The sequence below is a fragment of the Mastigoproctus giganteus genome, chromosome 13, assembly GCF_048544385.1.
Source record: "Mastigoproctus giganteus isolate SK-2022 chromosome 13, ASM4854438v1, whole genome shotgun sequence".
Taxonomy (NCBI): Eukaryota; Metazoa; Arthropoda; class Arachnida; order Uropygi; family Thelyphonidae; genus Mastigoproctus; species Mastigoproctus giganteus.
The window spans coordinates 11,054,820-11,069,250 of record NC_143587.1 but is presented as its reverse complement, the minus strand read 5'-3'; the positions used below and the strand labels follow the sequence as shown (position 1 = coordinate 11,069,250).

General features: G+C 36.4%; 1 protein-coding gene across 6 annotated transcripts in view; it reads left to right on the top strand.

The window, feature by feature from the left end:
* The window catches only part of LOC150075760 (la-related protein 4-like), a 498,776-nt gene that overhangs the window by 290,544 nt on the left and 193,801 nt on the right, over positions 1-14,431 (top strand). For all 6 annotated transcript variants that reach the window (XM_090387140.1, XM_090387141.1, XM_090387139.1 and 3 more), the window contains one exon: positions 6,195-6,280. In XM_090387140.1, the coding sequence (XP_090243266.1) occupies positions 6,195-6,280 (86 nt within the window). The remainder of the gene's footprint in view (positions 1-6,194; positions 6,281-14,431) is intronic.

Below are 14,431 nucleotides of genomic sequence, written 5' to 3'. Positions count from 1 at the left end.
GGTCTTCCTCTTCTCCTTCCAGGAGGTATCCATTCCAGGATAGCCTTTGGATATCTGTTTTCTTGCATCCGTTTTACATGTCCATACCATGTTAGACGCTTTTCTTTGATGGTGTCAATAATAGTCTTTCTCACTTCCATTTTTTTCCCTTATGTCTTCATTCCGTTTTCTGTCTCTTCTAGAAGTTCCTGCTGAGCGTCTCCAAAAATCCATTTCTGTGGAGAACAATTTGTTTTCTGCTCGCCTATTCAATGTCCAGGTTTCCGCTCCATACAATAGAAGACTTTGTACAATCGTTTGAAATATAAGTTTCTTTGTTTTATTTAGGATAATTTTGCTCCACAGAACAGAGTTTAACATGCTGATAGCCTTTCTGCCGTCTGTAATTCTCTTATTAATCTCTGCTTGGGATGATCCATCACTTTGTAAGATTGATTCCAAATATTTGAATTTATCGACTTGTTTGATTTTAAAACCTGCAATATTTAGAACGTGTCCTGGCCCTGAAGACAACATTTCAGTCTTGCTAAAATTGATTTTAGACCCCATTGTTTATATTCCTCAAACAATTGTCGACATGTATACTTTGCATCTTCTAAGTCTTGTGCTATCACCACCAGATCATCTGCAAAAGTAAATTGTGAATATAGGTGTTCTTATTAATCGGCAATCCCATTTTATTACATTTTTTTGACCAGGATCTTAAGCAGATGTCAATATAAATTTTGAAAAGTGTTGGTGACATGCAACAACCGTGTAATAAGCCTTTTGAAGTGTGGAATTCAGGTGACAAAGCTGATCCCACTTTAATTCTGCATCTATTATTCCTGTAAATTGCCTTAATAATGTTAATCAGTTGTCCATCAATATTTGCCTCTTTCAGTGCTTCCCATAAGGTTTCTTGGAACACTGTCATGTGCCTTTTCAAGGTCAATGAAAATCATAAAGATTTTTTTTTTTCTTTTGATTTGCATTTTTCAAGGATCTGTCTTACTGTTGAGACATGATCTATACATGACCTCCCAGCTGAAAAACCACTTTATCCTTCTGATACCTCGATTCGGGCTTCTAAATGGTTCCTGATCCATTTTCCAAGGATCTTTAACAGCGGGTTCAGGACACATATTCCTCTGTAATTTGAACAGCTTTTCCGATCGCTCTTCTTATAAATTGATGTAATATATCCTGTTATTTCTTTCGGTATTTCTTCTCCTCTCAGTATACTATTTAACAGTTTTTGTATCAGAACAGCCACTCCTCTTCCTCCATATTTCAGAAGTTCCACGTAAACTCCTCCAGGTCCAGGTGATTTGCCATTCCTTCCTTCCTTTAGCAGGAGTTCCACTTCCCTAACAGAAACTTTTAAGCCCAAGTCTTCTACACCAAAATCCTCCATCGTCTCGAACTCTTCCCGGTCTTCTTTTAAAAGTCCTTCATAGTACTCCGTCCAGTTTTTCAAAGGTATTAATTGCAAACCAGCATTGTTTATTCTGTTTTCTCAAGTCTTTAAGGACCTTCCACGATTCCGCTGATTTCTTGAAGCCCAATTTGCTATTAATAGTTGCGCATTTCCTTTCCCATTCTTCATTTTTTGCTTCTACTACCAACCGATTGGCTATTTTCTTTTTTTCAACATATGCATCATTCCTATCATCCAGCCATTTCTGATATGCAAGTTTCTTTTCCTCTACAGCAGCTCTTACTTTTTCTGTAATCCAGGTCTTTTTTGGTCCTTGGCTCTTCTTTTTGCCTAGGATTTCATGAGCTATTTTTTTAACAGTATTTTTTAAATATTCGTAGATTTCTTCAGTATTACCTTTTATCTCTATGTTAATTGCAGCATCCAGTCTTTGGGTGAAGTTGTTTCTAATGCTGTCGTCCTGGAGTAGGTCAATGTTAAATTGATCCACTTGTAGCATTTCTCCTTCCCTGCATTGTTGGTTGTCCACACATATTTTCTTAATCCAGTTCCACCTCAGTGTTGTTTTAACAAGAAAATGGTCAGATCCACATTCAGCTCCTCTATAAACTCTGACATCTTTCAATACATATGTCCCTGAATGTTTTGAAATAATGTAATCTATAACTGATCTAATTTGTCTTGTCTCCTGTGACCAAGTATATTTATGGATATCCTTGTGTTTGAAAAATGTGTTGTTTATTCTCAAGTCGAACTGTTCACAACGATTGCATAGTCTATCTCCATTGTCATTCCTGTCTTTCTCTCCAAATCTTCCAATAACTTTGCTATTTTGTTCAGTTCCTACTCTTGCATTGAAATCTCCCATTAGAAATATCTCTGTTCTTAGGAGGAATTTTTTCTATTAGTTCTTTCAGATCCTCCCAAAATTCATCCTTCAAGGTATCGGCGGTATCATTAGTTGGGGTATATATTCCCAAAATACATATTTCTCTCCCGTATATTTTCAGTTCCAATGAGATCATTCTTTCATTAATAAATTGCCAGTTTTTGATGTTGTGTCTCAATTTCTTTTTAAACAGCAATAGAAACTCTTGCTCTTTCACTCTTATCAACTCCACTCCAAAAATGATAGTATTCTCCCATTATTTCCTCTCCACATCCCTTTTTCTTTGTCTCTGATAACACGACGATGTCTAATTTTAATTTGTGCAGTTCATCCGAAAGAAAGTTTCTTTTAGTTGAAAGGCCTTGAATATTCCAGCATCCCAAAATCATAGTCCTTTTCCGTTTGCCGAGTCGTTTCCGAAAGTGCAGTCCATTTTCATTTTCACTTGTAGGTCTTTTAGCATTTGTGTATTTTTTACACTGAACGAGGAGCTAGCCCGTTGCAGCAACCCCCGACCTGGAGGGCCAGGGTATCTCTCTTAGTCTGGCCCCTATTCTTTGACCTGCTTGGGAGGCCCTACCAGTAGCTAAGCTACCTCCGACTTAGCTCTCCGGATCATCGGAGAGCTATTTTTCAATGTTGAATGAGTTGTAGAGAGTGTATAATTTTTTTTTCCACTTGTATTACAAACTTGGGTATTATGATACAGTCAGATATGAAGTTCTCAGAGCATTGTAGACTGGTTGCAAGGAATGCCAGTGGTGTCCTATTGATGATTTATCAAACAATTGCTAGTAGAGATAATGACGTCGTAATCCCATTATATAAGGCTATTGTTAGATCACACGTGGAGTACTGTGTTCAAGTATGGAGACTGCACCTAAATAAAGACATTTTTCTTCTTGAAAGGGTCCAAAGATGGGTAACTTGCCTGGTGAGATCGGCAAAAGGGCGTCCATATGAAGAAAGACTTCGAATATGTGGGTTGCAGAGCTTGGAAACTAGGCACCTTATAGGGGACTTGATTGAGGTGTTTAAGGCTCTGAGAGGCATAAGCAAAATGAATAAGGACAATTTTCACGGTTATAAATGATTCTAGAACTAGGGACCACATCACAATTTAAAGTTATGGGAGGGGTTGTTTAGACTGGATTGCAGGAAGGTTTATTTTAGCCAGTGAGTTATAAATTACTGGAATAAGTTACATACATGGGTGGTAGAGGCTGACAGTTTGGGGGAATTCAAAGGTCAGCTGGATAATTACCTACGGGAGGAGGGGAAATGCTTAGGTTGTCCATTTCCTTTTCTTTTATTTATTAATTATTATTATATATATATATTTTTTTTTTATTTTTTTCTTATTATTTTATTTTTATTTTATTTATTTTTTTTTTGTTATTTTATTTTATTATAATTATTATTATTATATATATATATATATATATATTTTTTTTTTTTTTTTTGGATGGTGCAGCATAAGCCAATAGGCTTCCTTGCACCATGTGGCCATTACTAATACTAACTTGAATTACATATATATCCCTTTATTTTAACATTAAACATTGGTGCATCTTTTGATGTGGAAGTGATAGGCTTTTTATTGTGATTTTCCGAATCAGCACATTTATTTCCTCCCGAATCACATTTTCATTGCAGAGGTATGACAAAAAAATTTTTTGTTGGCTGGTGTTATAAAGAAACAAATGGTGAACTTATTCTGACCCAATAAGTCACTACCTTACCTTTGATACACCGATCTTACCTTTGGTACACCGATCTTACCAGCTAGTGTCAAAGCCAGATACCTCAATTGGATATAACACTATATTCCCAACCCAATTAGATACTGTAAGTGCCAAAAATTTGGTCATTCCGAGACAGTATGTTAAGGAGATACAGTTTATCCAAACTGTAGGTCTCAGGACTATCAGGCCAACATAAACAGACTGCACTGCAGAAACAGCACAATTTGTTGAAATTGTAAAGGCCAACATCCTGTATATTTTAAAGAATACAAACTTTGGCAATTAGGGAAAAGATTCAGAAGTAGAGCAAAAGGTCACCTACCAAGAAGGGAGGAAGTAAATAATGAATACACAAAACAAACTGCTGACTAGACTAGAACCACACACTCATCTCCACAGCAGTCCTGTAAGGAGTGCTGTCATAGATTGTGCCAACAATATTCCACTTACAGTTCCAATTAATTCTTTCACTAGACCAGATGAAATAAAATCAAGCATCAGAAAGTTCTGGTGCTTGATAAACTACCATCCTATCGCTGTAAATGGCTGTTTTTGCAAAATCCTGGAGAGAGTTAAGGTTGGTAAATGCCCAGGTTATATGGTATTTGGAGGTAGTGGGCACCTCTCTATCATGCCAGCATGATGAAACGCAGTTATGTGGAAAAGTAATGTATATATGATTAGTTTAATTCATTTGTTCTTTGGACAGGTTTCAATCATTTCCAGTCAGTTATGACTGAGGAAGAAATGTGTGCTGTCATAGATTGTGCCAACAATATTCCACTTACAGTTCCACCAATTAATTCTCACACTATACCAGGTGAAATAAAATCAAGCATCAAGAAAATTCTTATGCTTGACAAACTACTGCCTTATTGCTCTGACTAGAAAATCCCAACAATCTACCATCCTATTGCTGTGAATAGCTGTTTGTACAAAATTCTGGAGAGAATGGTAAATGGCTGTGTTATATGGTATTTGGAGGTAGTGGGCTCCTCTCCGTCATGCCATACAGCATGATGAAACAAAATTATGTAGAAAAGTAATGTATATATGATTAGTTTAATTCATTTGTTCTTTGGACAAGTTTCAATCATTTCCAGTCAGTTATGACTGGGGAAGAAATGTGGAATAAGCTTCAGTGACCCTCTTAATATTAGTGAATTAATATTTTCATTTGCCAGTATCAGTGTAGATAAGGAATGAAAAGTACAAAAGGGAATGCATTACATGCAAGTATGTAGCATTATATTAGAGAAAATTATCGAGTAAAGCAGCCGATTTAAAAAAAAAAAAAAAAAAAAAAAAGTTTTGTGAATGTTTTACCATACTGAGTCTGTTTTGTTGGCAGAGTCTTTATGTATAGCATTTTTATAGGTGGGGTTAAGGTTGGAGTATTGAGGTGACTAATATCACACATTTGATATGTTTAAATCTGAAATAATTTGTTCTTTTATGCTGCAGGGTATTTCAAATAGAAACTGATCACATGTAGTTACCTCAATTTTTAAAGCAAACTATATATTCACTCACTTACTTGGTATCAAGTCAGCTGAAATTCATTTTGCATCTTATTAAAAATCAATTGTGGAAATATATTTATTTTATATACGTAACAAACTGTTTAAAAAAATGGAAATTACAGTTGATACTGACATGTGACTTATAACATTTTACAAGCTTTTGCACAGGATGTGCATGTGTTTCATCCTACAACCTTCACCCTCCCATAAAAAATACAGTTGGTGCCTATAATACTTTCAGATATAAATATCACCAAAAGCAGCCCTTTCTCTTTAAAAATCTGCAAGTTACTTTTAATTACAATGTTTTTAAGAAATAATTCAACATATTAAACCACTCTTATGTGAAAGGGATTTGTTGAACTTTATTGCTGTAGCATTATCATCCCAACCTACCTTTGATTAAATTGTTTAAGTTGCCAGTGGCAAAAATAGAGCTCTGAGGCTTTGATCCAGGAGGATAGTTTTAATCCAGGTATTGGAATATTTTAAATTTATGCAAATATTTTGTGCAGGTAATACTAGTTAAAATATAAAAATTGCTATTAAAAAAAGTTGATAAAAGCAAAAGTTGTTAAATTCTGGGCTGATTTTTAATGCACCAATTCCATTTTTAGGTTTTCTCAATGAATGGTCTTGCACCACAAGCTGCATTTAAACCACTTGGAACTGGCCGACATACATTTCATGCAGTGCGAGGCAGGTAAGAATTAATCTTATCAAGAAAAGAGTTTTTCTTGATATGATCTAATACTAAATACACAAGTTAAAGTTAAATATTAGCATTCTTTATTTCTATTTCCTTCTAATATACAGAAAGTGTAGAAGTAAAAAATGGTGACTGGTAATGAAACGGTAGGTGAGTGATCTGTTTTCTTGTGTGGTATGTACTCATCAGAAATTTGGGCACTAATGAATAATGACATTTTGTGCGTATCATTGCCTATGTGTTATTGAGAGGACACTGTGATAAGACAATGGTATAAATAAAACTGAAGAGGGGTAGATTTGACATACCATGTGAAACCAAGTTCAAGCTAAAGAGACCAGTATTTTGACAAGAAATCTCCAAAGATTATATTGTCTGTGGTGGGGTGGGGTACAGACTTCCCTGTAGCCAACCATAAGGACTGAGAATAGTTTACATTTGTGCACAGCAAACTTCACATAAGTATTTCATGGAAAAGCTCCAGCTCAAAAACATTTCATCACAAATGTTAAAACATACACAGTGATTGGCGCACTTGCTATGTTTGGAAGAAATGGTCTTAGGAGTAATTGAAAAGGGAATTTTTGAAATAATATATCATGATCGAATTGCTTTCATATTAGAATGGCTTAATGATGCGATAATATATCATGATTGAATTGTTTTAATATTAGAGGCCTTCATCCTGCAGTGGATTGAAAATGGATGATGATGCAAGGAAGCAGACTTTTCCTACCTCTGTCGAGGGGGGTGGGATTTTTTCAATCATTCATACTTCTGTCATTGCAGAACAACGATTATCCAACTTCAAGTTGAACTTAATGAAATTTCCCACTTTCACAATAATTCATTCTAGTAATCTATAGCATACTGCCCAAAGGTAAACTTCATGAAATCCAGCTCTTTTATTACCCCCTAAGATTTTATATTTGTGTCCTCTGGTTCTGGTTTCACCTTGATCATTCATTCTACCAAATCGCTTCCCCCCCCCCTTTTTTTTTTCAGAGACATGCTGCCACTCAGATATAAGGGATTAAGAATTTGAATATGGGGAAGTACAATGTGTAGAGAAAGGATGGACAGGACAGGAGTTGGGTGGTTATGCTCTTAGCTAAGAAGTATAGAAAATAAAGCAGTGCATCCAGTAGACAGGGACATGGATGGCCAGTGCAATATTGAGTCAGTTTGGTGTGACATAAGCTTTGGGAAAACAAAAATAAAAATAGGAATGTATTATAGGCCTAATAAGTGTGATGACTATAATGAAGAACTCCACAGACATAGAGTAGGTTGTTAAATCAGAATGTCTTATAATAGAGGAATTTACTGTTCCAGATATTAACTGGACTTTGGTCACCCAGACATTTGCAAGGCTTTTGTGGATTTATTGGATGATTGTTTTATACACCAGCATGTTGAACAGGCAAAAAGAAGGAAATACTCTTGATCTACTCATCAGCAGCTACTCTTCATGCATTAAAAATCTGCAGATAAAAGAACCACCAAGTGGAAGTTATCACAGTGTATTGATGTGGAATTTATTTAAGGAAGCTGCTGTCAAGGCAGAAGGAAAGGGAAGGGCTTTTACTTTCATAAAGGTGAATACAATGGTCTGAGTTGTTGAATTTTGTGCAGTGGGACCAACTGTTGTTGTTATCAACAGCAAATTCTAAATTGGAAGCATTCAGAGAAGTAACTCTAGAAGCTATGCTTTTCATACCAACTAACAAATACTCTTCAAGCACTTAAATGGATGCCTGATAAACTAATGAGCCTAGTGACACAGAAGAAAAATGCATTGGGTGTGTGTAAATTATCAGATGATACAGTAGATATAAACTAGTTTGCAATCAAGTCACAAAGATAGTTAGGCAAGTCAAAGCAGATCGCAAGAAGTCTTTGGGAAAGAGAAACGGCAAAGACTTTAATTATGTAAACAGTAGAGGTTAGGATATGAATCGCACTCATCCACTTGATATCAGTAGTTTAACTGTTGATGAGCCTGATCGAGTTGCTGATAAACTGAATAGGTATTTTGCATCTACATTCACACAGGGATTTCTTTGCGTATGGAGATGCCAGTAGTTTATCAAACTCTAACAGGGAGGTAAATAATTTTGTGATAACAGACAAAAGTGGAAGAGAAATTTTTGAAGATAAACATAAAAAGGCACATGGAGTGGATGGGATCTATCCAATTATATTAAGGGAGATAGCATAAGAGGTAAGCAAACCATATAGCTATTGTTATAAGAACATTCAGAGTTGGTCCGTGCAGAGGGGGGTTTAAAGAGTGGCATGAATAATTGCAAGCTTGTTAACTTGACTTCTCTTTCAGGGAAAATAATGGATTCACCAGTTAAAAAGTGGTAGTGCAGGATTTGCAGTTATATTGCAGTCACATCATGGATTCATTAAGTGGAGATTGTCTGACCAATTTTATTGGATACTGTGACACAGTAACAAAGGAAGGGGATGCAAATATCATATGCGGAAAGGTCATGGAATGACCACCGCATATCCCCGGAGCAATATGGCCTTAGTTGCTAATGCTCCTAAATAACCAATAACGAACAAGCAAATATCATATTTCAGGAAAGCTTTTAATACGTTTGCACATAGGACTGCTGTACAAATTGAAACAGTGTGGCATTAAGGGTAAGTTACTGCCATAGATAAAGGAGTGGGAGAGGGCAGAAAGTGGTTATCACTGAACAAGGCTCACTGCCAGGTCTGTTGTTGTTTTCTGTGTTAATTGATACCGATGAAAGCATATCAGATTAATATACAAGTTTGCAAATGTTATGAAGATTGGCAGTGTGGTTAATGTCGGTAATTAAGATATTCTTCTCCAATCAGATCTATCTAGAAAAATTAGATATTTCTCATAGAACTGCTTTTATGCATTGGTGATACATTGCACTTCTCCAATCCAAAGGAATCTCTCCTGAGTCCAATGATGCCCTCATAATTAACTATGAGGACCTCAGTAGTTCAATACACTCTCTGGGCACCTCTCTCAAAATTAATGGATATGTGCCATCAACTCCTGGAGCCTTACTTGCCTTTAGGCTCAAAAGTTTTTCTAATAAACAGTCATCTGTAATTTTGAAATCACTAGTTTCTTATGTCTCAATCAGGTCTGGCCCAAAATCCAGAATTCCAACAGTAATTACTATATTGTAAAAATATATTCATATAATTCTATATATTTATTAGTTTTTGGTGAGTAATAATTTACCTTATTAGATTAATTTTGTAGAAAGAATATAAAAAATAACAATTTTAATGACAATTTCTTCTCTCAATTTGAAGATCACGTCTGTAACAGAAACAAACAGTTATAAAATACAATCAGCAAATACAGACAACTCAATTAATTTTACTTTATTAAATGCATTTAATTGGTAATTGTTGAAGTCTAATTTTGTATTTGTATTGACCGTTTGTGAAATAATTATAGATATAGCATTGGAATTCTAAAGATAAAAAAACTTGAAATAAGAATACTTTCAGAATACAAGAACTTCCCGACTTACGGAAATACGACTTTACGCAAGTTTTTTCCGCCAGTGTAAACTTTAAAAAAAAATCGTGGAAATGTATTTTGCATCCCATAGGAATAAATGGAGGCATCGTGAAAATATCGTAATGTGAACCAAATAGTGCATTGTTTTTTTATATATATAATTCGTTCCAAGTCCTTGATTTCCCTGTATTACTAAGCTATTTATCTCTCTAAAAGGTCATATTTATAATGGAAATTGCACTACCCTTTCATCGTTATCATATGTTCCTGTTATAAGAATCAATTTTTGAATGCCTTTGTGATATTTTTCTTGGACGTTTCTGGATGTTAAGATCAAAAAACAATATGCACTTTCCCTTTTATTGGGTTTTCTGTTACTACTTTTAATTATAAATGGGTAGTAAACTCGATCTTATTGCATTTGCGTAATATCGATAACTGGAATTTCGTTACGCTATTAGGGCGAAATGAGTCCCCCCCCCCCTTCACTGAAATCTTTAATCATATAAAAAACAAATTTTCAGAAACTGCTCTTCATTCCTATTTACATATTACAATGATGAAGGGAAAGCGACCAATGAAAAGTGAAAGTGGTAGTAGTGCCAGGAAACGAAACAAAATCGATTTAGAAATGAAGATGAAAATGATTAAGAAGTTTGTCATCTATTGCAAGGGAATTAGGCCTCGGTGCTTCAACAGTGAATACTATTTTAAAGGACAGTGCACATATAAAAGAATATGTCAAAGGATCAATGCACTTAAGATCAACAGTGATCACAAAACAGCATTCAGGTGCTATATTGAAGATGGAACAGCTGTTAATAATATGGATGGAAAATTAGATTCAAAAGCGAGTGCCCCTGAGTCTAATGACCATTCAAGCAAAAGCAACACATTATTTATAAAAATATTAAGGATAAGTAAGGCGAACCCCAACCCAAGTCATGGCAAGCAACAGGTTGAATAGGTTCAAGCATAGCACTGGTTTCCACAACGTTAAAGTATGCGATGAAGTCGCCAGTGCCAATTCTCCAGCTGCAGAGAAATTTTGTGATGTGTTGGAAAAAATTATTGATGAAGGTGGCTATTCAATGTAGCAAATTTTTTAACGCTGACTAGGCTGCTCTGTATTGGAAAAAAATGCTGGATCGAACATATATTACCAAAGAGGAAAACACAATGCCAGGTTTCAAGGTATCAAAAGATAGGGCCACACTCTTGCTTGGGGCTAATGCAGCGGGAGATTACAGATTAATACCACTGCTTGTGTACCATTCTGGAAAGCCTCGTGCATTTAAGGGCATAAATAAAGCCACCCTACCCATGCATTTCCGATCGAACCAGAGAGAGAGCATGGATAACAATATCTCCCTTTGAGGCTTGGTTTAAATGCTGCTTCATTCTCCCAAGGTTGAAAAATATTGTAAAGACAACGTTCCTTTCACGATTTTGCTTCTATCAGATAATGTTCCTGGACATCCTAAGCATCTAGATGATTTCAATTTGAACGTGAGAGTCATATTTCTACCGCCAAACACAACTTGACTCATCCAACCTATGGATCAGGGTTTTATTTCGAATTTAAAAGCATACTATTTATGCACAGCATTTGCTCAGGCATTGTCTGCAGTAGACGATGAGAAAAATTTTACGTTATGAGACTTTTGGAAATATTTACCATGCCACCTTAAACGGCGCCTCCATAGCCAGGTGGGAAGGAGCGGCAGTGCGTAGCACACGCTTCTTGATTAGACCGGGGTTCGAGCCTGTCGCCACCAAATACGGAGGATGCGGAAAGGTCAGGGAATGACCACCGCATTTCCCAGAGCAATATGGCCTTAGTTGCTAATGCTCTTAAAAACCAAATAACAAACAAACAAACAAAAAAACAGCCACCTTAAACATTAATACGGCTGGGGGGAAATTACTAAACGTTTAAATGGCGTGAAGACAATATGCCCACGGCACGTAAAAAGCTTCAAAGGATTTTAAAAAGACAAATCATTTGAAGATATTACAGATAAGATTGTAAAGGTTACAGAGCTACTTCAGTTGGAGATGGCCGACCGGCTAGCCGGGTGGGTAAAGCGCCTGCCTGGCAACCCAAAGGTCACGGGTTCGAATATTGCCTCGGGCTTAGATCAAAGTACTGCAAAAAACCTTGGGAGGTGCACTATGGCCACAGAAGCCGATGTGCCAATAACTACCAAAAAAAAAAAAAAAAAAAAAAGTTGGAGATTGGGCCCAAAGATGTGGAGGAGTTATTAGAGGAAGAAGAGAAGGAATTATCTAACGAAGAACTTATTGACTTGCAAGCAGCAATAGTGAAAGAAGAAAATGCTGACGAAGCTCAAGATGAACTAAATGAGAAGCAGAGACATTTCGTGAAATTGCATCGGCAATGGCAAGGTTTGAGAGGATGGATCCTGACAGCGAACGATTCTTAAAAGTTAACAGAGGGGTGAATGATATGCTTGCTTGCTACAAAGAAATCTACGATGAACAGAAAAAAGCCACAGTCCAGTCATCCAAATTTCATAAGGTTGAGCGGCCGACCCTTTCTTAATCTCCACAGCCCTCAACCTCCGCAGCGGCGTACTTTTTAGCTGAAGTCTTCGATTCTGGCAACGATTCTCGAGAGGTAAAACTTACTGATGTTATGCCTATCTCTTTTTTTTTTTAATTTTATAATTTTGAAATTTTTTAAATTGCATGCTTTTGTCATTTTTCCTGTTCATGAGATAAAAAAATTGAATAAATACAATAAACAATTCTATTCACCTGTTCAGCGAGCACAGTTGCTAATGCTGCACAAGCATGGGGGAAATTCCGACTTACGTAAGTTGGGTAGTTTCTGTATGAACATTTAGAGTAACGTATTTTGGCAGCTGCGTAACATTTGTCATAAATATCGTTAGCATAACTAAAACTGTAATTATACAGGTATTTACTTATTTGTTATTAGCTGTACTTTGACGAATTTCTTTGACAAGTATATTAGGCATGACCATGGATGCTGGCAGGATATTTTGAAAGAGTTAACAGGAAAAATATCCCATTTTCTTATTATGATTATAATTATAAGAAGAAAATGGGAAAATAAGAAAATGGTATTTCTTGTTAAAGATTCTGCAGTGGGAGAGTAAAGAATTCTTCTGTTTACAACAAGTAAATATTCAATGCCTATAATCTGCTCAATATTGGATTAAGGAATGTACATTTAAAATCGAACCACAATTTTTTATCAATTATATACAATACATGCACCTGTCAGTAATGAAAACTATTGAATTCTTCCCTTAGTTTATGTATTATTGACGAATAAGAGTGAAGAAATAAACGGTTGTTTCAAGATATGATTGACATTTTCTGAAGAAAATGGTATTGAATTGAGAACACAGGCCATATCCGGACATTGCCTTTAGACAAAAAAAAGACCTGGAATTAGCTGCAATAAATGCCTCCAAAGTGAGTTCCCTAACATATCTAATAAGGTCTGTTTTTTCCACCTGGGACAATGTGTTTGGAGAAAAATTCAAGTGGACTGGCATCTCGGTATGGCACTGATGAAGAATTTAGTTTGCTGCTTCAACATTCGTGTGCCTTGGTGTTCGTTCCTTCTGGCGAAATACCACAAGCATTTAACATTCTGAAGCCACATTTAGGTTTGAAGGCAATTATATATTTCGAAGAATTAGACTGTATACGAGTAAAGGTACAGTAATTTGCCCTCCACCAACATGGTCCGTGTATGATTCCATTCAACTGGGAATTCTATGCACCCAAAACAGTGTTGAGGCTTGGCATAGAAGGTGGAAGTGTATAGTTGGACGAGTGCATATTGGCATATATAGGATCGTTGAGGAATTTCAGAAAGAAAAGCAACAGATTGATAACCAGGCTGAATGCATACTTCATGGTTGAATCCTGTTCAAAATGCAAGGAGGCGACAGTAGAGAGAGAAACGAAAATAGTGATGGTTGTGAACAATTGTGTGAAAATAGATCTGTGATGGATTATCTTCGTGGTATTGAGCACAATGTATCTTTATAAATATTATATTATTTTATGCATAAACACACACACACACACTGCCTTACCATTATTGAGGTTCTCACAAACATTCTCGCCAACTGGGTTAGCCAGGTGGGTAAAATGCCTGATTTGCAACCCAAAGGTTGCGGGTTCGAATCCCGCCTTGGGCTTGGATCGCAGTAAAATGCAAAAACCTTGGGAGGTGCATTATGGCCACAGAAGCTGATGCGCCAACAACTAACAAAAAAAAAAAAAAAACACACACACACACATCATATATGCCAGACAAGCTGTACTTGCTACCTGGAAGTCTAAAACACTGATGTAACTGATATTTGGGTGACACTCAAGTCAAGTGGACCCAATTTCGGCGAAGTCCGGATAGGCTGTGACAGCCGAATCCTTTGTTTGCACAAGCATGGGGGTTATACCCAGGTATGAACCAACGTAAGCAGGGGTCGAGGTGGGGCGCCCACACCACATGGAGGAATGCTGCCCCTCTGTGTTACCAGGCAATACTAGGTGGTAAATGATTCTCATCAACTGGTGCAATACCACCACTTTGCTTATTGGAGGCTTGA